This window comes from Protobothrops mucrosquamatus, unplaced genomic scaffold (genome assembly GCF_001527695.2).
Source record: "Protobothrops mucrosquamatus isolate PMUCROS unplaced genomic scaffold, P.Mucros_1.0 scaffold319, whole genome shotgun sequence".
NCBI lineage: Eukaryota > Metazoa > Chordata > Lepidosauria > Squamata > Viperidae > Protobothrops > Protobothrops mucrosquamatus.
In genome coordinates this window covers 505,331-531,817 of record NW_015386658.1, presented here as the reverse complement: position 1 = coordinate 531,817, position 26,487 = coordinate 505,331, and the positions used below count along the sequence as shown (strand labels likewise).

The window sequence follows — 26,487 nt, the reverse complement described above, 5'->3', positions numbered from 1 at the left end:
AGTCAAACTCCTCCCATACAACCATCTCAAGACCTGCTTCCGTTTCCTCCCCCTGGGCCAACCAGTCGGAGTCCAAGCCTTCTCGGATCCGAGCGACTTTGTCATGCAGATATTGAGCAAAATCCTCGGCCCTCCCTTCCAGGGGATCCCCCCCCTCAATTGAAGGAGGGAGCGGGTCACCCTGAAGAGGGCGGCCGGGTGATTATCTGATGACGCGATGAGTGAGGAATAGTAGTTAGTCCTAGCCACCCTCATCGCCACTAGGTAGGATCTATTTATTTATTTATTTATTTATTTATTTATTTATTTAATTTAATTTATATGCCGCCCTTCTCCCAGCGGGACTCAGGGCGGCGCACAACATATTTAAAACCAAAACTTGTATACAATCCCCCCCTTAAAACCGAATTAAACCAAATTTTAATGTTGTGTCTTCCAAATTCCTAAAAAACCCCAATATAAAACATGTATCCTTACCTGTGTTCGATCGGACTCGGTTCGGCTGGCCCTCCAACTGCTCTCTAGGCATCTTTTCTGACGTTTCATCTCTCTCAGCTCCCCGGTAAACCAGGGAGCCAGTCGAGATCTACGTCGGGTCAGAGGCCGCAAAGGCACGACCCGGTCCAATGCTGCGGCGGCAGTTGTCTCCCAAGCCGCCGCCTGATTTTCCGCCGAGTCGTGGACCAGATCCTCCGGATATGGCCCAAGCTCCGTCAGGAACCTTTTTATGATTGGAACTTTTGTTTTCAGACTTTCATAAAATCCATCATTAAAATTTACCATGTTCCCAAGTCAATGGTTTGCCTAAAATGGGTTACATAAGAAATATTTTTTTAAAGAAATTTTCAAAAGAAATGTGAAGTATGAACTTCATATGAGAAAATAAAAAGTAAATAATCTATTAGATTGAGTGAACTGTAGGAGATCATTGCAAAACTAGATTCCTTGTCAGAGAGAGACTGGCCAAACCAAGGGAAGGAGTCAAGCAGGGAATTAGTTTGGAATCTTTATGTAGACACAAGAAGGCAAAGTCTGTGGTATGCCTGGCCCAATACCTGAGGAAGAACCATGTTCTCCTAGGACCTAGGTTCTACCAAGCAACCTTGCTTCATAGAAGCAACTCAAAGCATGCCCACTTTCATAGTCCAAGCAGAAATAATTGGGGACAGGGAGTTCTACTTTTTCTGAATTGGGCAGCCAAATAAATCAGGCAGAAAAACAGAAAAATGATTATGTATCAATAAAATCATGTTTAAGATAAAGAAAGTGGATATAGATATGTTTTTATCCCTCTATCAGAACACTGGTGGTTATCCAATGAAGGTGTCTAGAAGGAGATTAAAGCTTATATATAAGCTTATATATATATATATACTGTTCACAAAAATAAAGGGAACACAAACCCCTTCAGTTCCATGGTAAAATGTTCCCTTTATTTTTTTGAGCAGTATATTTAATACTATTCAATTGCTGCTGAGAAGGAAGTTTAATTGTTATTGAACATTAAAATTCAGTATAGTAGGAAAATTAAAAGTTTCAGACCAAATCTACAGGGTAAGTATATCTGTTCACATTTAATCACATCTTAAAAACAACACAGAAAATGCCCAGAGCCTTTAGTCTGCAACTTAAAACTCATCTATATGCCCCGTAGAAGAAACATTTTTAAATCAGAATTCCTGAATTTCAGTATTAGATACAAAATCTTTTCTTTCCCAGAAATGAATTTGAAGCTTTGGTTTTTAGTAAAATCAGTTTAACGTTACAGCAATACCAAACGTTTTTTTAAAAAAATCTTAAATACAGTTCTGGGATACTGACTCTTTATGGATAGCACAAATGATCATTGGTGGAGTTTGTTGAAGCATAACGTATCTAACGGACGCTCTAGCAAATGTTAGGCAATGAATGCAGTCAGTCAATGAATGAATGTTATTCATAATTTGAAAACGGAACATGAAGGAACCTAAAGGACCTCAGTGTTAACAAACTTATAGCCAACACAGGACCACTGGAGGGGCTATACTCAAAAGAACCTCAGGTATGTAGCTATAGATAGAGAAAAAATTCTAAGGGGTAATCCGTTGAAAATCCATTGAGAATACTGAATAATGTGTGATTATGAATGGACAGAAATTAATTAAATAGAAGGAAATTAGTATGTTGGAAAAGAGTGTATAGTTCTTGAAACTGTCCACATACCTTCAGCAAAACCTATTTGTGCCTTTCCACATTGTTGGAATGGACAGCTTCGTTTTTCAAAACTCCTGCAGGTTATATACTACATATTAGTATCTATTTTTAGTAAGATCCTTGTAATCTCAGTGTATCTGAAGGGTGCCAGGTTGGAAAAGGCTGACTTTTGACTGAACATTAGCTATATTAAGCACATTTCTATTTTAAACAATTCTAATTATGACCTGCTGCTTTTTTATTATGAAAAGTGCTATAGTTCACATGAATTTCACTCTTGCATTGTTTTTCCTCTGAAAATTGTCCTTCAAGGTTACTAACTTTTTATTGAAATATTGAAATAGCAACCTTGGGGAAACAGTGGGCGGGTGAGATGGCAAAATAACACTGTAAACAAATCTTTCTGATTAATTATCAAATAATTTTCAGTACTCTGCACTTTTCCTCTTCTACTCTATTTGCTTTTCTTTTTTAATTGTTCCTACTTATTCCTTCATTCATATTTTTTCTCCAATCCTCTTTCTGAGGATTGTTTACCGATTTATTTATGAATCAAATTTATAAGGCCACCCATCTATGCAATAAAACTCTGGGCAGCCATATAAATTATGGATCATGCACCCCTGAAGGCATGTTTAGGAAGTATATTAGCAAACTGCTGCCTATAGATAAGGACCTCTAAATCTAATCTGCCTTGGAGAGGACAAAAAAAAAATTAAAAAAAATGACTTGCCTCATTTGCCTTCAGAAGCAATCTAGATGCAATTGCCTCTCTCAATTGAAACACTTTTTTGGAGCAGGAATTATAATCTTCTGCTTTCCATCTTCCAGAAAATATGTGCCCATGCCTCTCTCCACTGCTGAGATCTATGCCCTAAGGGAGCTAATCCTAATTCCATCCATATCCTTGGTTCTCAGAACAGGGATAGGGACAACAGATCTATTCCTTAGTGGGACTGGAAATTTTGAATCTACTTGATCAGTGCCCACACCTCCACCCCAGATTACTTTTGCTGTCCTGGTATGGTTAGAGCAGGGAAGACAGAAACATCTGAGCCAGCAGGTGAGACAAAGAAAACGAGGGATGTAAGGGTTTACCATAAACCCATTTTTGTTTTACCATCTTCTATGAGCCAGAAGTTGCAGAAAATGTCCCTTGAGGGATCATCTACTTCAGACATGGTCCTATGGATTCAGCCTCTATTTCTACATAGCCTAGTCATGTTGCTAGTTGATTTGTGGTTCACAATTCCTTGGGAATGATTGCAAATTGTACTTATATCTGTAATGTAGATAGTGCTTGAGAATGTTTTCATAAAATCATTGCATTATTAGTGGCCTGTCTAGATCCTGGAATGTAAATGCAGATGATATTGTATTTTCTAAGATAATACAGAATTATATCTTTTCTTGACTTAATGACAGCTTAAGTACAGAATCGATGCAAATCAGTAGGAACCTGAATGTTTACGAAGGACATCGCAAAGTACTTCCTTTTGCTATTATTTTTTAGCCATAAAAGTCTTTTTTTTTCATTTTGGTGCTTTTGCTAGTGAGAATGTTGGGTGCCAATTTTTTGAATGTAGCAGGTCTGTTGAAGATAGGTGGTACCATCTGAATACAAAGCACAATTGATTGTTTAATTACTTACAGAGTAGGCACGATACAGAATGTATGGGTCCATTCAGTGTATAGCATATATTAGAACTCAAAATTATGCTCAGTTTCCTTTGAGCTGCTAACTTCTCTCTTCTAACTACTCCTTTCTCCCTGGTGTTGGAGATGTTGGTCTTGAAAAAGACTTTTGGAGTATCTTCCAGATTCTTTAGTGACTTTCCTATTTGATTGATTAGATAATTTTCCATATGATCTTATAATCCAAGCAAGGATTTATTTTGATATGAGGCCTAAGTGGCTAACATTGCCAAGTATACTAAAAGCATTTCTTTTAATTCATTCATCCCACACCCCAGTGGTCAGGAGCAGAGAGAGGGGCACTTGGGAATACTTGGGAAGAGATTTGTAATCTTAGTCCTCATTCATTGGACCACCCAAGTGAAGCTGTTTCTTCATTCATGCTTGTCAGCAATTGACTTAATCAGGCCGGGATGGTATGTTTTAGTTCACGATTGGTGATAAGTGCCAAAGTGTTCACAAGAGTGCAACATTTAGTAACAGGAGCTCCTTTTGAGTCTATCTTGCTTTCCTTTCCCACAAAACTGGTGTCTGCTTGGGATATATTTCATTCAAGTGGGAGAAAAACTGTAAAGATGCATGCAGCTTTCAATGGGTCTCTTTCAGCCCTGTTAAAGAAGGCTTACCAACTGCAGTCTTTCATGTCCTGAATTATTCAAAAGATTAAACTATTTTTAAAATGAATTAATAAAGATACTGGCAATTGTCCTAAGAGGTATTCTGCTGTACCTTCCCCCCCAACACAACATAAATAATTATATATTTTGCAGATAATCCTTAATTATTGCAGTTTGAACAAATAAAGAGCATTATGCAATAATTTAGGAAAAGAATTGTGAGCCAGTTTAATTCTGGTGGCAGTATTGTATACCTAAAAATAGAATAGAGGAGATAACCTCCTCTCATTATCATAGTTGGTTCAAGAGGAATTCTGGCAACATAAGGTTCTTAAGAAATAAATTCATGGTTTGCCTCAGTAAAATGTTTGTTTAAAAATCGGTGGGAAATGGATAGCGTTATTATTATATAATGTGGCTTCTATTTCCTATAGATTCCAAACGAACATTTTGCAGAGACAAACTGCAACTATTTATTTGTGGTGCAGGGACAGAGAGAATTTTGATAAGATACTATGGCACCAAGATAGATCATTTCATGTTTGTTAAAGGGGGTGGGTAAGGCAGTATACTGTTTTAGGGAAAGAACCCCTGTACATTTTCAGCAATAGTTAGTCAACCTTTCAGCTTCTTGTTTAGTAGAGAGAAATAATTTGCTAGTAGCATGTTTGCTAATTTGTATTCACCACACTAGAAACCACAGGCCCTGTTGGCACAAAACTCCCGTGGATTTCAGTTTATTCGAGCATTTTGTTATTTTAACAGAAAGGGTGCAATTTTAACAGTTGGAAGTTTTGGCTTTTCAACAGCCAAATGGGGAAAGTCGTATGTCTCAGCAGTTAATTCTGTTTTAGAGGAAGGTATCCAGGCTGGAATCATCCAGATGTGATGAGACTGCAATTCCCAGAATCCACAGTCATGAAGGAATAAAGCTAAAATAATTCAGTTTCTCATGCTATTTCCTGAAAAGTGACAAAGACTTTGCTTCAGAAAATAGCTTCTGTGCCATCAAGTTAAAGCAGGGAATAAAACCACATAAAAAAGAAGTCTTAACTGTGTGTGGTTTCTATCACAGAAACAGACTTTATTCCCATTAGTGTATCTTAATTAGCTGTTTTATTTCACACTGGGAGTGATAGTCTGGAAGTCACACTTATGTTAGGGCAGTCATGCAGCCTTTGATCTCCCATCTTCTTTCACCTTCCAAATATTTGGTGGGAGGTGATTGATCACCTAACCCAAGTTTTTGTTATGTTTTCCCATTAAGAAGCTATGTTTCTATGCAGCATGTGTACAAATAAGTGGCTCAGTTGTGCTCAGATATCTTTTATTGCTTTTTAGTTTCTTCTGATCTCCATCTGCAAGCTTTATTTCTTTTTGTTTGCATTTGGACATACTTTTCCCAATCTGAGCCTTCAAAGAAAGGTACAAAATAAAAAAATCCTAACCAAAAAGCAGTAATCAATCATCACTAGTGGAAATAAATCATGACAAAATGTAGAAGGTCTCAAATAAACTCACAGTAATAGCTAGTAAAACAGTCTCAAGACAGCAATTCAGGCAAAGCAACATGTATTTTTGGCCCTTGCAGTATGCATGCATAGAGAAAAGTCTTAAGGAAGAGGAGTGCTGTAACTTGGCCCTGATATCTATATGACCTGGGTAGTATCAGAAAATATGATTGATTTGACCGTTTGTGCATGTTGCCGTACATCACCTACCTATCAATTTTGCTTTCTTGAAATTGGACTTAACGCAAGGCATTGTAGAGGTAAAGCAGCTTTGGGGTAAATGAAGATGACAAACTAAACCCTAATCCACATAAGATAGCAATGATAGAAAAATAGGTTGATTGATAAAAGGTGGCATCTGATTTTAAATAGGGTTCCAAACAACAACAAGGACTTAGCATGGGAGTTTTCTTGGACATGTGCTAATTGGAGAGTGTCAGATAGAAATATAGGAATATGTATTTATGTATATATACTGTAGATGGATGGAAGGATGGATGTTTAGGCCACTACCCTATCTGGGGAGGGCTGATCTTGCCGTGGTTACTCATGTACTAATAAATCATGGTGCTCTGTGTAAAGCTATCTTTAACGATGTTTGAGAAAGATGCAATTCAACTGGTGTATAGTGGAACTTTCTGGGAACTGCTATAATGGGAGCCGTATAGTTAGTTAATGAGATTATGTTAGTGGTGCCTGAGTGAGAACAGTGGCTGAAATTGAATCCTGGCAAAACAGAATAGCTTTGGGTTTGGGGTTCTTTGGTCTGTGGAGAATTGTCATCTCTGGTCTTGGGGGGATTGCACTACCCCAGACAGACCCAATGCATAATTGGCTGCCAATTTGCTTCTGGGTCCAATTCAAAATGCTGGTTGTCACTTTCAAAGCTCTACATCAGGGGTCCCAAACCCCCGGTCTGTGGACCAGTACCGAGCCATGGCATGCCAGGAACTGGGCCGCACAAACAAGCAAAGCCCCATCCACAGGATGCAGGCAGCACACAAAACCACGCCCCCTCTGGTCTGCGGGAAAACCTCTCTCCATGGAACCAGTCCCTGGTGCCCAAAAGGTTGGGGACCTCTGTTCTACATGGTTTTGGGATTAGGTTATTTAAAGGACATATCTACCCAACCCATCAGATTGGGAAGGCAGAGAATGTTATGGGTTTCCTCTCCTAAGATCCATCAAGCAGGACTAAAAAGAAGGGCCTTCTCTGTAGTGGCACCCTCCTTGAGGAATGTCATCCCTATAGAGAGAAGATTGCCCTCCCTCACACACTATAATACTCTTTCGTAAGGCCCTGAAGACCTGGTTCTGCCAACAGACCTTGGCAGAACCAAGGGGACTCCAGAGTGATACGGAGCCCATCAAGTGGCTCGCCTGATTTTTGTCCCCAGTGGGGTGGGGGCTTACTGGTCTTTATATTGGGGCTTTATCATTGTAAGCCACCCAGTGTCACAGAGGGAGTTGAATGGCCATCAATTTTTTCTTAATAAATAAATAAAAATTATACTGACTGCCAGGTGTACAAGATTTCCAGCCTAATTTAGAATTCTAGTTTTAACTGTAGGATAAGAAATATTTTCAGTGCTCTATCCATTACATGCTTTTTCCTGCATAGTATTCAGCAATTAAATGCCCACAAGAAGCTCCCAAATAAGACATCACTTTCCAAATGACTGTTTCTTATGATAATTTGGTCTCTTTTAGTAGCTATGCACCTAATGAGAAGAAAGCACCTAATGAGAAGGAAGGACTCACTGGAGAAGAGCCTAATGCTGGGAAAGATTGAGGGCAATAGAAGAAAGGGACAACAGAGAATGAGGTGGCTGGATGGAGTCAATGAAGCAGTAGGCATGAACTTAAATGGACTCCAGAAGATGGTAGAGGATAGGAAGGCCTGGAGGAATATTGTCCATGGGGTCGCGATGGGTCAGACATGACTTCGCAACTAACAACAACAAAGTAGCTATAATCTTTTCCTTTACTCTTGTGTCCTATTTCCAAGCCATAACAACAACAACAACAACAATAATAATCATAATCATAATAACAATAATAATAATTTGGAAGGGACCTTGGAGGTCATCTAGTCCAACCCCCTGCTCAGGGAGGAAACCCTATACCATTTCAGACAAATGGCTGTCCAGTCCCTTCTTAAAAATTTCCAGTGTTGGAGCATTCATAGCTTCTGGAGGCAGGTTGTTCCACTGATTAATTGTTCTAACTGTCAGAAAATTTCTCCTTAGTTCTAGATTGCTTCTCTCTTTGGTTAGTTTCCATCCGTTGCTTCTTGTCCTGCCTTCAGTGCTTTGGAGAATAGCTTGATTCCCTCTTCTTTGTGGCAGCCCCTGAGATATTGGAACACTGCTATCATGGCCCCCCCTCGTCCTTCTCTTCGTTAAACTAGACATACCCTATTCCAGCAACCGTTCCTCATAAGTTTTAGCTTCCAGTCCCCTAATCATCTTTGTTGCTCTTCTCTGTACTCTTTCTAGAGTCTCAACATATTTTTTACAGCGTGGTGACCAAAACTGGATGCAGTATTCCAAGTGTGGCCTTACCAAGGCATTGTTAAGTGGTATTAACACTTCACATGATCTTGATTCTATCCCTCTGTTAATGCAGCCTAGCACTGTGTTGGCTTTTTTGGCAGCTGCAGCACACTACTGGTTCATATTTAAGTGATTGTCCACTAGGATTCCAAGATCCCTCTCACAGTTGCTACTATTGAGCAAGATACCATCTATACTATTTCTGCGCATTTGGTTTTTCTTTTCAAAATGTAGAACCTTACTTTTTTCACCATTGAATTTCATTTTATTAGGTAGCGCCCAATGTTCAAGTCTGTCAAGATCCTTCTGTATCTTAAGCCTATCTTCTGAAGTGTTGGCTATTCCTGCCAGCTTAGTTTCGTCTGCAAATTTGATGGGTTCCCCATCTATCCCCTCATCCAAATCATCGATGAAGATGTTGAAGAGCACTGGGCCCAGAAGAGAGCCCTGGGGCACTCCACTACACACTTCCCTCCATGTAGATGCAGTTCCATTGAGGACCACATGCTGAGTACGGCTGGTCAGCCAGCTACGAATCCATCTGTCTAACCCACATTTTTCTATCTTATCAAGTAGTAGGTTGTGATCTACTTTATCAAATGCCTTACGGAAGTCCAAGTAAATTATATCCACAGCATTCCTCTGGTCCATTAATTTTGTCACTTGGTCAAAGAATGTAATAAGATTTGTCTGACATGGTCTGTTTTTGACAAACCCATGTTGGCTTTTGGTAATGATTTTGTTTGCCTCTAGGTGTTCGCCGATTCGTTGCTTGATTATCTTTTCCAAGATCTTCCCAGGTATTGAGGTCAGGCTGACAGGTCTGTAGTTTCCTGGATCCATTTTTTTTCTTTTTTTGAAGATGGGAACTACATCAGCTCTTTTCCAGTCCTCTGGTAGTTCCCCAGTGCTCCAGGATCTTTGAAAGATATAGTTCAGTGGTTCTAAGATCATATCTGCCAATTCCTTCAGAACCTTGGGGTGTAGACCATCTGGTCCTGGTGATTTGAACTTATCTAGGGTGGACAGGTGCTCACTTACCATTTTCTTGACTATCTTAACTTGTGTTTCTAATCTGTTTTTTACGGTACTGTTTTTGATAGATTGGACTGTTTTTTCACTTTGTGTAAATATGGATGCAAAAAACGAGTTGAGTAGTTCTGCTTTCTCCCTGTTGCTTGTCACCTTCTTGCCACTTTCTCCCACTAGTGGACCAATCATTTCCTTAACTTTTTTCTTGTTTTTTATATGTTGAAAGAAGCTTTTTTTTTTTTTTGTTACTTTTGACTTTTGTTGCAAGCCTTAGTTCATTTTGAGCCTTAGCTTTCCTCACTTCATCTTTGCAGGCTCGGGCTATTTGCTGATATTCTGCCTTAGTTACAGTATGTGCCCCTCTTTCCACTTTTTATATTTGTCCTTTTTATCTTTCAATTTAACAGAGAGTTCTTTATGCAGCCATGCTGGTTTCTTTTGAGAGCTGTTATTTTTCTTCTTCGTTGGTATTGTGCTAGACTGGGTTTTATAATCTCACTTTTCAAAATTTCCCAAGCTTCTTGAGTTGTTTTCCCCTTGAGGATTCTCATCCATTGAATCCTTCCCAAGCTTTCTCTAAGTTTGTTGAAATTAGCTCTCTTAAAGTCCAAGACTCTAGTTTGACTGTGTTCTATTGCTTGTGCTTGCATAATGTTGAATTCCAATATTGCATGGTCACTTCCCCCCCCCCCAAGGTTCCTGTGGTTTCAACATCTTCTATCATTTCATCTCTGTTAGTAAGAATTAAGTCCAATATGGCTGATCCCCTAGTTCCCTTCTCTACTTTTTGGGAGATAAAGATGTCTGCTAGGTTTGTCAGGCATCTGTTTGATCTTCCACTTGGTGTAGTTTGTCTCCCAGTTGATGTCAGGGTAATTAAAGTCCCCCATTACTATTGTGATGTGCTTCCTACATACCTTAGTTAGCTGACTAGCAAAAAGTTTATCTATTTCCTCTGTTTGGTTGGGCGGCCTATAGTATACACCTATGGCAATGTCATTTTCCCCCCTTTTATATTTAGCCAAATGCATTCAAGGCAGTTTTCATCATTGTTGTGCTCTATTTCTGTAGAGATGTAGTTATTTCGTATATAGAGAGCAACTCCACCTCCTCTTTTATTTGGTCTGTTTCTTTTAAATAATTTGAATCCCTCTAGCTGGGTGTTCCATTTGTGGGTTTCATCCCACCAAGTTTTCATAATGGCAACAATATCATATCTTCCCTCATTTACCTGAATTTCTAATTCACCTTGTTTGTTGCTCATGCTCTGTGCATTTGTTGCTCATGCTCATGCTCTGTGCTCATGCTCTGTGCATAAAGGGACATTTGAGTCCTTTATGACTGACCCTGTGTTTACTTTCTACATAACCTGTGTGCTGCCTGAGTTCCCCAATTTTCATACCACCTGTTTGATTAGTGCACTTTGTGTGGCACTCACTGTTATAAGCTTGATTTTGCTTGAGAGCAAGATTGATATTCTTGCCACACACACATCTATGTTACATGCACTGATAACCCTTATGGATAATTCAAACTAACTTGGAAGCTCTTCAGCTCCAGTCAGTTTTTCTTTAGGGTTCAGTTTAAGAGCATTTTAATGTCAAGCACTAAGAGTTTGTATCTGCTTTAAGTGGAACTTACTGCATGTATAATTTAAACCTCTGTATTTTATGCTTCCAGAGAAAATTTCTAGATATACAGTATACAGGGGTACCTAGCTTAGTGGAGGTTAGATGCTTTCCCTGAAGAACATGTTAAATTCATTCTTCAGCTAGGATCCCAGATATCAGTTATAGGAATAACCCTTTGATGATTGTAGGACCGGATTCTCATGATCACAATTTTTTGTTTGAGCCTAAAGATCAACCAATAATTATGGCCCTTGCTGAACTGAAGGGTATGAGGACAGGAAAAAATTGCATATAAAATGTAGAAAACCCTTTGGTAATACAGAATCTTTAAATGTGTGAACTATCTAGGTTGATTTCTGCTTAACGTGTGATCTACCAGTTTAAATGCCAACCAATAAACATGCATTATAGCCTACTGGGCACTTAAAGAATATACTTTTGTGGCACCAGGGGGCCCATCACTATTTTCTTCTCCAACCAACTATGATAAGTCTAAATTTGTTAAGTCATCTACACAGAAATTACTCCTAGTGCCCTATTTCCTGGAGTAAAGGTAGCAGAAGCCAGGAGGTACTGCCTTTTAATAGCATCACAGATTCTTTGGAAGAATCTTCCCACAGTGGACATCAGGCTGTCATCAATTGCTGCCTGCATTCAAAGCGATATTGAAGAATGAATTATCCATGGAGAACCTTCTAACTAGATCAGGACATATTCTGTTTTATTCTTCCTGAGTTGTCATTGTTTTCACCATGACTTCTGATTTTATGTCTTTTTATGCCTCCTTGTTTGAAAAGATTTTTTTTAATATCTTGTAAGCTGCTGATAGTCAAATTGATTGAAGTGAGGTACAAATGCAATAAATAAACAACTAGTTTTTTGGTGCCTTTGAGATTCTTTGCCCCACCCTTGTTATTTTTAGATTCTTTTAATTTAGAAAAGTACGGTTTAAAGAAAACCCCCTCAAACACTCTTTATAAAGGATGCCTATCTATGTTACATAAGCCCTGTAAAGTTAATAGCAAAGTGCAGCTCAGTACCTTTAGAACAGTGGTTCTCAACCTTTTTAATGCCGCGACCCCCAACCGGTCGTAAGTCGAGGACTAAACCGGTCGTAAGTCGAGGACTAAACCGGTCGTAAGTTGAGGACTACCCAACCGGTCATAAGTTGAGGACTTTCCCTGCCCGGGAGCACCGCGCATGTGTGGTTCCGCCCCCTGCGCCGGCCGAGGTGTAGCTGGCAAGCGGCAGAGACAGAGCAGGCCGACCACCAGCTGGCCCAGCTCAAGGGAGGTAAGGCACCCGCCGGAAAAGGGGAAAAAAATGGCGGACAGCCTTGCTTGGCGACCCCCGTGAAATGGTCGATCGACCCCAAATGGGGTCGCGACCCATAGGTTGAGAACCGCTGCTTTAGAAGTATGCCCATATGGCTGGAAAAATACAAGGGTAAGTTGTGATGTGGAGGCTATCCTGAGAGACTAAAAAGGAGATGATAAGGAGCAACTCCCAGCAGTTTGCCTTCTGTTAAATGTGTGTTATAGGACATAGCATAATGGATGGTGCTTTGTGATATTTTGCATAATATATTCTCAAAATTCCAAATGAATTTCCAAACATCGGAGGACTCCTGCTTTGGATAAAGAGATCTTTGAATAACTGATGCGATACTCCATGCTTAACATTTTTATCAGTCCTTCAGTATTAATTAAGAAACAGTCACAGCAGGAATTCCAGGAATGCTTTTTATTATAGAAAGGTAGAATAGCAAAATCTAGGCTGCCCATCCAAGACCTTCTCTGACCTATCTTATATTAAATAAAATCAATGCAATGTTATTTTGAATCTCTTTCCCATGGTTCCCTCTGTCTCAGGACAATCTCTTCCCCTTAATATCTCTCTCATACTTTCCCCAGATCTATTATAAACTTCTTTATACATTTGCTTTGTGGCCCCTAATTTGAACAGGCCTGTTCACTAACTTTATTAATAGCTGTCTGATAATCTACTAAGAATACAGCATTTACAGGCACCTTAAGAAAGTGTAGTGGGCTGAGGGAATGACCTTGAGAGACAGGAAGAGGAGGTGCAGCCTAGACAACTATCTGATTTGAGAATGAGTCCAAAGCAGGAATGGTGATGGAGAAAGCATCTCAGAATTGACTGCCCAGCACCTCAGAATTGACCCTCCCTAGTTCTCTGGAATATAATGGCGAGACTGATGTCTGCCCTTCAAGGTGGTCCTAATCAGGAAACTAAAGCCCAAAATATTAATACTTCCTTTATTGTGAGTTTACAGTAACAGAATCTTGCAAGACTAAAAAGCAGTTCCTCTTCCCCTGCCTTTTCATTCCAGAGAACTAGAGGAAGGTCAGTTTCGTCACCCCCGTTCCTGCTTTGAACTTTTTCTCTTATCAGACAGTTGTCCAGGCTGCAGCTCTTCCTCCTGTCTCTCAAGGCTATTCCCGCAATCCATTAGAGAAAATCCTAGTTTAAAAAAATGGCCGCACACAAGGAGGAATAGATGTAGAGAAGGGACTAGGTTGCTTTATATATTCATGTATTAAAACTGTCTTTAAGATTTTGGTCTGAGAAATGCCTTGCAATGAAGTAAAAGAGCTTCAGTCTTACTCAGCAATAAGCTGAAATATGTGAAAGACACAAACAATGGAAGAAGTACAAGACAACATTATTATATGGGTGGTATATTTCCAATTATATACACAATATATAGTTCACCACCCGCCTAATCCTTTTTTAACTTTGTAATTTGTGTGATTTCTTCTATGTGATTCTTTGAACCTGGGATCATTTGATTCTTTCCCATATGTTCTATACCAGTGATGGCGAACCTTTTAGAGACCGGGTGCCCAAACTGCAACCCAAAACCCACTTATTTATCGCAAAGTGCCAGGGCTGCATCAGCATTGTGGTGCTCTCGGGGGGTGGGTGGGGGCGTGGCCCACTGGGTGAGCGTGGTTGCAGTGGTCACGGCAGACTGGGTGAGTGTGGCTGGGGCCAGGGTGGCGGGGGCCAGTCCCTCGCCATCTCCGAGGCATCCCCGGGGGGCCAATGCCGCTTGCTCACTCACTTCCTGCCCTGTCGTTTCCAAATGCCACGTGCTCGCTACTCTGGCAAACTCTGCTGGGGCAACGGCACGCGTGCCCACAGAGAGGGCTCAGAGTGCCACCTCTGGCACGCGAGCCATAGGTTCGCCACCACTGTTCTATATTATATAAGTTTACAGTGTGGTGGGGATACAAGGTTGGTAGCTTTGAATTTACCCTCTGCCTGAAACACAACTAAACTTTATCAGAAAAGGAGCATGTGATTATGACCTTGAATAACTGATTGAGTTTTGAAAAGCTCAGAGTTCCCCTCCCCAGATGGACTTTTAGAAAGACTGCCAAAATACCACAGACTTTTCAAGTTGACAGTAAGTCTCACAAGCAGACCTATTTCTCTGAGGTCTCCTGCTGAGTTTTAAAGTCTAAGAAGCTCAAACAGTGTGTATAATTTGGCATCCTCCTGCTACTTATGCTGTGCAACTCAAATTATGCATAGCTTGAACTCCTGCCAGTTTTATGCACACCTATGGGATTAATAAACTTGCTGCTCATTAAATTCACCGGTAGCTCCCCTGGAAGGGTACAGAAAGTAAACTAATGCCAAAACATTACAGTTATTCTATTCCAGCAATCCGTTTGAAACCTTTGATGTAAATAATAGTAATCTGTTTTTCCCCGATATGATCTGTAGTGGCCATTCTGGATCATTTTTTGCAGAATTATAAAGTACTTGTTTCAGGGATAAAGTGGGAATGTTATTTATACATTGATTATTAAGATATGCTTATTATTAAGAAAGTTAATATCCATTCTGTCTTGGTTCATGTATTTGATTTCTTATTCATGGCCCTAAAGTTTTTTTTTTAAGGGATTGAATAAGGTGAAGTCAGTTTTCTAGTAATGCTTTTTCCATTAAAAAAAAAAGGTTTAGAAACTTAAACTCATAAACAATCCTACAATTGTTTTAGATAGATCTAGATGGCCCCATCAATGTTCTTCCTTCTGCTGTAAGATGAAGATTTCTGCTTGATTGTGCTATTTTTTTGTCTACAAAGGGTCAATATTCTGAAGGCAGAAATAGGCTGGAAAGATTCCTGTATGATAATCTACCCAAAGTGAACCTAAGTATTGGGTACCAGTATTTTAATGCTGTGCTTTCTATGTTCAGAGTTCCCAGGCCAGCACAAATAGTTTATCCAAATGTAAAGAGTTTTCTTTAAGAATTGTAATATTAAACATTTTTGTTGATGAGGAAATGCACATTCCTGATGCTCTTATAGTAGTCAGAATTAGATAATGCCTTCTCATTGTTATTCAGGTTTCTCTGGTCTTCTGTTCACAGTTATTTTTTTGGAGGGTTTGACGTAAGAGATACCATGATTCATTAATCATTTAATCTCCACATGCTGAATAATTATGGACTTTAGTGAAAATAGAGATGTGTCATCAAATAATAAAGATGGAGTGATTCCCAGCAGTGAATAGTCTTTATTCCTTCTGTCTGAGTTTGGTGGTTATTTTCCTGATATATTAATTTTAACATTATCAAATACTGTTTGCATTTATTCTTGTTTTAAAGTTACTTATCCCACATCTAAGAAAAAATTATATGTTTGAAAATACAGGGGAAGGGATATTAAGACCATCCTCTTGAATATAGAAGCCTGTAAGTGAGCTCCACTTTTTGTATCCTTTTGTGGGCTATTATAAGGTTGATCCTTTTGAACAGAACAATCAGTAGACAATGAGGAATGGATAATATCAAATGTTAAAGTACAAATCTTAATTAACAAATCTGAGTAAACGGGATCTAATTAATAATGGAAGAAATCTCTAATTTTCTCAGTGTTGGAATGATATTGTTATGAGTAACCATAATGCAAATGAAGTAGCATTTAGTGAAGCAACTCCCAAACGTATCTCCAGGTGGTAATCAAGAACATGATGTCCAATTTAGTTTTAGCAGAAACATAAAGATTTTTGCATTCTATTTTTTTAAATCTACACAATAGTAACTATAATAAAGTTGATTTCTGTTTGTCCTCTTAGTTTAATGATTTCCTCTTACTTTCTGATTTTTAGGATCCAGCATTTTCTTCAGTGATTCATGACAAACTACAAGTTCCCAATACTACCCGCAAAGCATGGAATGAGAGAGACAACCGGTGTGATGTGTGTGCCACTCACTTGAACCAGTTGAAGCAGGAGGCTATTCAGATGGTCTTAACACTTGAACAAGCTGCCAATGCAGAACACTGTGATGCTTCTCCTTGCTCTCCTCCTCCCCTTCCCAATATCCCCACCTTAGTGGGCTCTCGACATATGGGCAGTCTGCAACCCAGAGACTGGGCATACCTGTCTGCTCCTTATGCTACTTCCAATTATGCTGGCTTTCTGCCTAATAAACTCAGTGGAAAAGTGAACAACATAGGAATCGTTAATGGGATAGAGAAGAAAAATGGTTCCTTGGGACACCAGACAAAGGTCAGTGTACAGATGGCTACCAGTCCCAGCAATGGTAACATCCTGAATTCTGTGGCTATCCAGGCTCATCAGTACCTAGACGGCACCTGGTCCTTGTCAAGAACAAATGGTATTACTCTGTATCCCTATCAAGTAAGTGGCGTTAGAAAGGATTTTCCCTCATTGATTCATACCTACAGAGTACTTTGTGGCTTTAAGAAATACATGTGTACTAATTAATTCTATGATAGACTGTCAAGTTATTTAATATAGAGTGGGTGATCTCATTTGCAATGACAGGAATTCATGACACTAAAATAAACCAAACATGCTGTCTTATATTTTTACAGTCTTCAACTTTGTCAACCATTCTGTAGATTGCAAAATTTGCAGTGCAAATAAAACCAAAGAAACACATCTTAAGGATATTTAGGATGTTGATTGTTAACAAAATAAAATTACTATAGTTATGAAATAGATCTTTAGGATGAAGCAGTAATTTGATCTCAGATAGGTTCAATGTTACTAAATGTGTTTGATAAATACAACTAGTGCTGCAGCATTCTAAACATAGTGTTCTAAACATAAAGTAGTGTTTTTTCTGGAAAATCTCCTAATGGGGAGAAATGCAGATGCAGAATCTTTTTTCTTCTCTGCCCAGAAAAATTCTAGATAGGAATTTCAGCAGGTTATAACGCTATTAAAAGCTTAAGAAGGTAAGCTTCTAGGAGTGGTCATGACCTTGAATATAAACAAGGTAACAGTAGTCCTTTGGAATTTTCTTCCTTCTATATTTCCAGCTGCTAAAGCCGAGAAATGAAACTATACTCAGTGGTTGGGTCACCATCCAAACAGTGGGAATAGATGTTCTAAAAGGATATAGTCTCTACACAAGATTCAAACTCTTGCAGAATCAGCCTTCAAGACCATGTTGAAGAGTCAGTATATGGAGAGAAGTCTAGCGTGGCCGTAGCCTGCCAAGACACGTTAGCAAAGCCAGAGAATGTGGTGTTACTATTCTTCTGTGATTGTAAGCAGGTGTGACATCACCTTTAAAGAGCTAATGTTACTTTGTGCTCTGTTTTTGTTTGTTTTACTGATTCTCCATTTCAGTGTAATGGAGGCTAAATTACAATCAGACTAAAACATTTATTGAATAATGGCCATGTTCGTAACTGCAGTACTGGTAATTATGTTATCGTCTGAGATTTTTCTTCCATTAAAGGTACAAGGAGATGCTTTATCCCTAAACAAAATAGCATAGAGGGGCATGGAGATGATCAGAGACTGCTTAAGGCTGCTGTACAGAGTCAGCCTGTTTCCACTGGCAGTATTTTTCAGAAATGCTGATCTAATAAGCCAAGGGGAAAAAATCATTGGATAAAAAGTATTATAAATCTAGCAGTGGGATTCATTGCCTTGTTCATCATCTTTTATCAATTTGATGTCCTGGAACAAGAGCTATGGGATGGCTAGAGATGGCATCTCACCACTGCCGGTAACTTTCCTGGCAGAATTGATAGCCTGCCTGGCAGAATCGGTTGACTGTTACGAAGGTTGATCTTATTTTATTCTGTAGACTCTATGCATCTGAAATAAGAAAAAAATACTGTCTTGGACACACATCTCAGGGAATCTCAACACAGAGATCTACCAAGAAAAGGAACTCAATCATATTTAACTTTAATATGTAAGCAAGCTTGGTCCAAGCCTTTAAAAGCATGGGGATTAAATAGATAGGGGAGAAAAAGTAGTGAGAATTTTTTCATTTTGTGCAGGCTGGCCATACTTTGATTGAATGAGATGGTTCCCTCAGACAACAGGTTTTGGGATATCATAAAAGGGCAGGAAGTGGTTGTTACTTTATTATATTTGTAATGCCAGATACTGGAAGAGATGCTTTTTGAATTTCCTGCCTCATGTGCCCTAGACACTGTGCAGGTTGCCACTTGCTATTTATTCTTATTGTGGTAAATTGTATAGAGCCAGTTCTGTATTAGCAGCTTGTACAATTTTATAGAAGAATGATTATATGAGAGTTATAGATAGTCCTCATTTAGTGATGGACTCATGCAGTGACTGTTCACAGTTACGAAGGTGATGAAAAAGTAACTTGGTAACCAATCTTTGCATTTACGACCTCCACAAGTCTGTAAACAAATGAAAGCTGAAGTGAGATCATGACCAGAGTTGCTGTTTCACCTCACTTAACAACCAAGTTGCCAGTCCCAATTGCAGTCACTAATGAAAACTATCTATACTTATATGAAATGTATGGGTATAGTTATACATATATGTATTCTGCCCAAGTAAGGTTTAATATTTGATTTCTTGTTGTGAATTACTTTATTTGCCGATTGCCGAAAATGAACTTCTTTTTAAAGGTACAACAGGGGGATGGATTGCCTTTTTTCCTCGTTAGTAAATTGGTGATCTTACTGCCTGGATTGAGAGTTTGAAATGATAGGACAAGTGCAACAGCACTGCTTCTTATTTGTAAGAATAGCAGGTATAACATGTTCTCAATAATGAATATTCCTTGATTGATTATATTCGGATTGGATGATATTATGTTAGCTTGGAATCACATGCAATATTTTTTGATGGCTTGAAAACTGTAAATAGCTGGTCAATGACACAAGAGTGATTCATGTTTTCTTTTTCCTCCACTGGTTTTTGATGCAGTTTAAAAAGAGAATGATAATGATGATGGTGGTGATGGTGATGATGTTATTAAGTCTAATTCAAGTCTAATGAAAGCATTTCAGTTTTCATGTAAGCCTTAATTTATGGAATTGATGTTTTCCATAATTGTAGTTTGACAATATTCCAAGAATCATGAAAATATGTTTTGGAGGATCCCATGCAGTTCTGAGACCTTAAGTTCCAACCATTGGTGTACAAGACAAAAGCAGAAATTTAACTCTGGAAAAATAACACTGTGTTTCTTAAGAAAATTTCAAACACAGATTTTTTAAATAGAAAAGCTGGAAGTGGTTTTTAAAAAATAAGATTTGATGTATAACCTTAAATATAGTAATAAGCTATAGGAAATAAAGCTTCTAGTTATATTTGTTAAGTGGCTATTGCTATATATCAAGTTAGGAATCTTTTTATAAAGTAAGAATAATAATGAAGCAGTCCATAAAATCTGTTTCGAATGTCATGAGGCTATATCAAACAGATATCCTATATATCTTATCTAGGAGATAAAGGAAGCAACTATCAGAATATTTATACAAATACTAAAGATAAAAATAATGTGTAGGGTTTTTTTGGGTTAAAATATAACGTATCCATAAATCATTTTAGAACCTATGCGAGTCTATATGATAGAAAAAAGAAAGAAAATACTGAATTCTTCCTTTATCTCCCTTTTATTTTAACACATTTTTTAGAGACAGCTTGGGAATCCAATCTTGGATCCTTCATTGAAGAAAAACTCTCAAAATCATGCCTCACACCCCAGTGGGTGCCATTTATATTTTCCTCCTCATGTACAAGGAGAATCCTTACAAACACATACCTTTCTGATCAGATTTATATTGCCACAATAAACTACAAATGGATAGACATAGACCACAGGAGCTCTGAAATCACTTTAATGAGGGGCGGGTTAGCTACTAGTAAACTAATCTTGATGGGTGTCTCAGAATACACAACTTTCCACTAGGTTTTCCTGCCAAAAATTGAAGTAGCGGCTCACCCCAGAATGTGTAGTCTTGCAGTGGTGCAGGAAATTTTGAAAGGCAGTAAGGTCAAGATGAACATTCTATTTTGCCTTTGATTTTTGCTTATGGTCCTCTATTTTATACTTGCCCATTGCAGGGATTAGCTGCGCAACTTGGTATAGCAGACAATCAAGTACTCCCCAAGGAAAGATGGGGGCCAGTCTAGGGAGTCTGGTTCTTGGAACTTTTCAACAGCTTTCTATGGAATACAGTCAGTGGTGGGATTCAGCCGGTTCACACCGCTTCAGCAGAACCGATAGCTAACTTTTTGTTGCTCAGGCTCAGAATGGACTTCCAGAAGCGGCATCCACACAGAGAACAGGTTATTCACATATTTGAATCCCACTACTGAATACAGTCTATAATAAAAGGGGTAAAGTCACAAATAGAGCAGTAAGGGAAGGGACTAGACCAGGGGTCTGTAACTTTGACAACTTTAAGACTTGTGGACTTCAGCTCCCAGAATTCCTCAGCCAGCTATGCATAGCTGATTGAGGAGTTCTGGGAGCTGAAGTCCACAAATCTTAAAGCAAGGTTGCAGATGCTCACTAGCTCATCATCTTTCTATGACCAGAAGAATTGTTTTTGTCCCTCTTACTTACATATTTGTATGTTTGTTTCAGTTTTTATAGTCACTCATTAGCTGAGTAATTTTGCATAGTTATTAAGTTAAAGGCATAAACAATACATCCACTATGAATACAGTAGTTTTTGACTTAACAACTATTCATTTAGCAATCGTTCAATGTTACAACAGCACTGAAAAAAGTGATATGTGCAGGGCTCACATTTACAACTGTTGCAGCATCCCCCGTGGTCACATGATCAAAATGTGGGTGCCCCAAGGTCAGGTGATCTCTATTTATGACCTTCCCAACCAGCTTCCAACAAATAAAGTCAATGGGGGAAGCCAGATTTTCATAACAACCAAGTTCTTTGCTTAAAAACTGCTGTGATTCTCTTAAGAACTGAGGCAAAAAGGTCGTAAAATTGGACACGACTCACTTGACAGTCATCTTGCTTAGGAACAGAAATTATAGTCTCCGTTGTGGTCATAAATCAAAGATACCTGTATAAAAAATAACAAATAGCATATAAATTCACATAGCACAACCAACACATACAGATGGATTATGTAATATTTCAGCCCAGTACTTCAAAGAAGAGACAGGTCTTCAGATTTTTTTAAAAAGCTAGCAAAATTAGGGCTCATCCACATTTTGAAGTGGATGTTTTTCCAAAGGGCAGCCACAGGGACAGAAAAGTCATGCTTCCTGAATCTCATGAGATGGCACTGTTTAATAGTCAGGAGCTGTCCGATTTTATTGGATAGACACAGATGTTCACAGATTGGTAATCCTGCAAGTAACCAGGCCCAATGCTATGAGAATTTTAGTTTTGGTCCTGCCTTCCTTCTAAGACTCAGAAAGATTAGTAGATGCTGGCTTGGGGCCTGCCTCTTCCACAAATCATCTAATCATCATGTTTCAAAAGCAGTATCCTCAGGACTCTCACACATTCCCTGACATCTAGTCTTTGGTTATTTGTGATGTGGATGTAGAACAATAGATTTTTATCTAGTCATAATTGGACAATGCAGCCATGCTTCTGAAGCAAGATCAAGAGATTTCATCTGCTGTCACACCTTCTTGAAAACTGAAAAACAGGCTTTCTAGGAGAAGCACCTGCTGACCCAGTGGTGATTTTTCCAGTTTTGGTAATACAGAGTGGAATCATTATATGAAGGGAAAGCCAAGACTTACCTGAGTCTGTCCAAGAAGTTGTATACTTTCCCAAGAAAATGGTGAACATTTATTTTTTGATTAGTTATTTCCAAAGATAGTGGCAATTTACTAAATATCTGTTTGTTTGTTTGTTTGTTTGTTTGTTTGTTTGTTTCTTTAAAACATTTATATAGCTAGCCCAATTTATACCAAACTCTAGATGGTTCTCAATCCACCCATTTTGTTATAGCTGTACTATTGTCTGTATGTTACTCTCATCTCGCATCTTAGTCTCAAAAAGTAAGTTGAAGTCCATAACGAAATCTATTTCCTCATGGAATAGAGGAATTAATCATTTTCTGTAGGATCCTGTCTAGAATGATACTCCATGTAAGTCCAGCTTTTCCTTCATACAATGAGAGGGTTTTTGTAAACACTCCTCTATCTTCAATTTCATGCTAGCTATTGAGGCAATTGCTATGGATATGAATGATGTTCTTTTCATAGAAAGAAATTTAGGATGCTAATCAATGTTTTCTTAAGGACCATAGTTGTGGCAGTTACTCTTTAAATGCCAAGTAACCAAACAATCAGAAAAGAGGTGTGATTGTGTGTGCGTGTCCCAGCTTGTAGTCAAAACATCTGATTTCATCGTTAGGCTTTTTTCAACAACAGAAACAATGGAAAAGATTGAAAAGGAACAACATCTAGCCAATCTCTGTCGGATTCTGTGCTAATTATAAGTTTTTCTTACAATCATTCTGGTATGAATTGATCTGACATGACATTTTTATGCACGGCTGAATGACTTGGGAATCACTTGATTATCCTTCATGATAGCAGGAAAAAAAAACCCAGAAATTGAGGATAAAAGAATGTTCCAGCAACTAAAAACAGCCAAGGAGGCTTAACCATCCCATGACATAGCTGTGATGTGAAGAGTCGTTTAAAAAAGTGAGATAATCCTTTAATGCAGTGCATGACAAGAGATCACAATTAGTAAGAATTTGGATACTTGATTTTTTTCCAGTCTAGTTAGTCTCTTTTCTGACAAACAATCTGAGATAATCTGGGCCTGGGAAAGCTAGGATAAGGGTAAGAAATTCTCAATACATTTTAATAAAAATGATCTCTTTCCATGGTGAAATATGCTATCAAATCATTCTTGATGAAGAATGCCTTTTTAAAGAAACTTGTCACAGCAACTTTCAAGTAAAGGTGTAAAATATCTTGTAATATAGAATTTGAGTTTATAAGTACATTTTAAACCAATTCTGCTTTTATGGGAAAGTATATTTTGTAAAGTGATTAAAGTTGCTCCTTCTCAGAGCAAGGAATTAAATCTGTGATGAATGAACAAGGAGCCAAGGCTCTGAGGATAATTAAGGGATTTTCTTTGTTTCATTTTGAGACAAGGGCATACTATTTAGGGGTACACAATAAAATATATAACAAAGATGCGGGAAAAAGCAAATGCTTCTGAATGATACAAACAATGCACAAATAAATATTCTAAGATCCTCTGTTCACATTAACAAAAGTGCAGATCAATTCAGGATTTGAGGAAATCTTAATGCTTATTTTACACCTTCACTGTAATAATGATCTTTATGTCTACACATATGAAAAATAATGTGGATTCTGAAGGAGACTCGTTAGCCTAATAGAGTTCAACTGAGATGACTACCAGAGCTGATTCTCTGTATGAATGAAGAATGCCAGTTGATAAGCTGCTTCTGAATGATGTGCTGAATGATTGACAAAGGACCTTGGACCAAGGTCACAAAGAAAAACTCCTAGATAATGGAATATTTTTAATTGTAATACTGAATGAGGTACTGCAGAATTTTTCACAATCAGTGCACGTAGTTTGTTATCCCCAGGTGAGTTCAAGAATTCAAGAATAAAGGTATGACCTGTCACCTTTGAAAGTGCTGAACTGTCTATCATGCTTAAGATTACTAGGAGTTCTCCAGTACGGGAGATGGAGAATTCACATATGGGTTTTCATTGGATGCCTGCTCTTGAGACCAAGTAGTCAAACTTGACACGCCCCCTCTTGCTGATCCAGTCTTTAACTTGGTCTCAGCTCTTGACGACGTGTCAGGTTTGGCTCTCAGTTAATGGCAGGTTAGAACCTATTGTGAATTCTCCCTTTTCCAAAACAATTTCCTAACCAATAATTTGATTTCCCTTTAATTCAATTCTTTATCACTGGGATCAGTGTTTTTCCATTCCTGTCCCTGGGATGGTACGGGAGTGGGGGGGGAGGAATCCCTTGAAAGGATCCCCTTTATTCTTCCCCAGGGCTCTGGGGAGGAAAGAGAGTACTCCGTTACAGGAGATTCGGAAAGAACGGCTGTTCTTCTGTCTCCCTGCTTCACGGAGTGCTCCATTGCGTCGCTACCTTATCCGGATCGTTCGGGGCTGCCTGAAATGATCGCGGGCGCCATTTTGGGTTGCCGAAAAAGGCAACGAAGTCCGGATCGCTCTATTACGTTTCTAGCGATCGAGGGGAAATCGCGGGGGGTAATAACAGCACGGCCCCCAGATCTCAACTTACGATCGAATCCAACATTTAATAATTGAATTTGAGGCAGCGGAGCCGTTCGGCAGAGAGAAACAAGTTGCGGCCGCCATTTTGAAACCTCCGTTTAGGGCGAGGAGCTACAAAGGCCTCGTTTCATTTCCAAGCCTCAGTTCTCATTCACAGAACACCTTGGGCAAAGGCCATTTGGGAATTAAAAACAGGCGCTGTAGGCTTCTCGATCTCTGCTGGTAATTTTCCCATCGGTTTCTGGTGATTAATTAATTAGTTACTGACGGCCGCCATTTTGAATCCACGTGGCAGCTTCTTTAGGCCTCACGAAGCACTCTATTAGTTACCCTGTCCCAGGTATCATCTGGGGGGGGGAATTTTATTATCAAATAACCTTTAGCAATTCAGTCACTTTTTCAAAACAACTCTGTGTTGGTTAGGCCTTCGTTTGAATCTGGCCAGTCTCTAATTTCTTCTGAGCCCTCTTTTTCTTTTTATTTCACTGGTGCACATTGCCTGGCCACCTAAGGCCTCCGGGGCGGAACACAAGGAGTGGTTCCAACCGTGCCTTCGGTCCCTAACTCAAGGGCCGTGACCATTGCCCAGAGAGAGAATTTATTTTTCGGTCGGGTGGTCAGGGGAACAGCCTCTGTGTTTGTTCCAACTTCGCCTCCGCCAGCTTCTTGCCTGCCTGAGCGCCACCTCAGCTTATCTGAGACTGCTCCACTGGGATGGAAGGCTCTTCGTTGCCTCAATCCACTCCATCTTCCAGTTACGGCTGCACTACATCCTCTGGACAGGGGACGGCAGGCAAGGCAAAAGCAAAAACTAAACATGTGCTCACGAAGCCTTCTAGGCTGGCGGAGAAGCAAGCCAGCCGTAGGCACCAGGCTCTGGAGAAGGAGTTCTCCAGAGCGCAGAGGCAAGCCGAGCTTGAGTCAAGGCAGATGGAGGATACTGAAGTTGATCTGCCCTTAGGACCAGCCCCTTCTGTCTAGGGAGTTTGGTCTGTTCCGGGAACCCCGGTGAACATAAGTTCTCCCCCCACTGTGGTTCAACATTCCACAATTCCCTCTGGGACAGTTTTAGAGCCCACAGTTACGCCCACAGTTTCGGGTCCTAGGGGGGAGGACTTGGCAGACATCTTTGCTGATGCGCGCCTTGAGGCTTTGCTCTCCAAGGTGGTGGATAGAGCCTTAGCCCAGCGCCCCTCTCCATCACCTGATCAGGGGGCTTCCACCTCGGCAATGCCCCATTACGAGATCCCCGCAGAATTTCCCATGATTCAGGAGCCTATGTCTCCCGCACACTCTTCGGTGAGTGGTTTCTCCTTCCCTCAAGGTGGGGAGCAACCGGATCTTCTGCTCTCGGAAGATGAGGAACTCCCTCCTGAACCTTCCACTTCAGGGGGTCTCTTTAATCCGGCTCATTTCCTGTCAATTCTTCGTAAGGCTACAGCAACCGCAAACTTAGGGTCAGACCAATTCCCTCAACCACCAGTGGCGTCGGATACCGACCCTCACCCAATATTCTTTGAGAAAGTGGCTACCGAACACCATGTTCCATGCCCTTCCATCTTCCTTAAAGGGATTAAGAAGCCATGGGCTTCCCCGGCCTCGTTTCCTTCCGTTAGTGGGACCGACAGAAAGTTATTCAGCCCCTCCACTGATCTCAGTGATGCGCTGGAGGTCCCTAAGGTAGACGAGGCTTGGACCCCATTGGTATCTCAAA

At 39.6% G+C, this 26,487-nt stretch overlaps 1 protein-coding gene across 1 annotated transcript in view; it reads left to right on the top strand.

Annotated features, from left to right (window-relative positions):
- LOC107286733 (kinesin-like protein KIF26B) overlaps positions 1-26,487 on the top strand; it is a 117,253-nt gene that overhangs the window by 69,443 nt on the left and 21,323 nt on the right. The window contains exon 3 of the mRNA XM_015815148.1: positions 16,382-16,915. Within this exon, the coding sequence (XP_015670634.1) occupies positions 16,382-16,915 (534 nt within the window). The remainder of the gene's footprint in view (positions 1-16,381; positions 16,916-26,487) is intronic.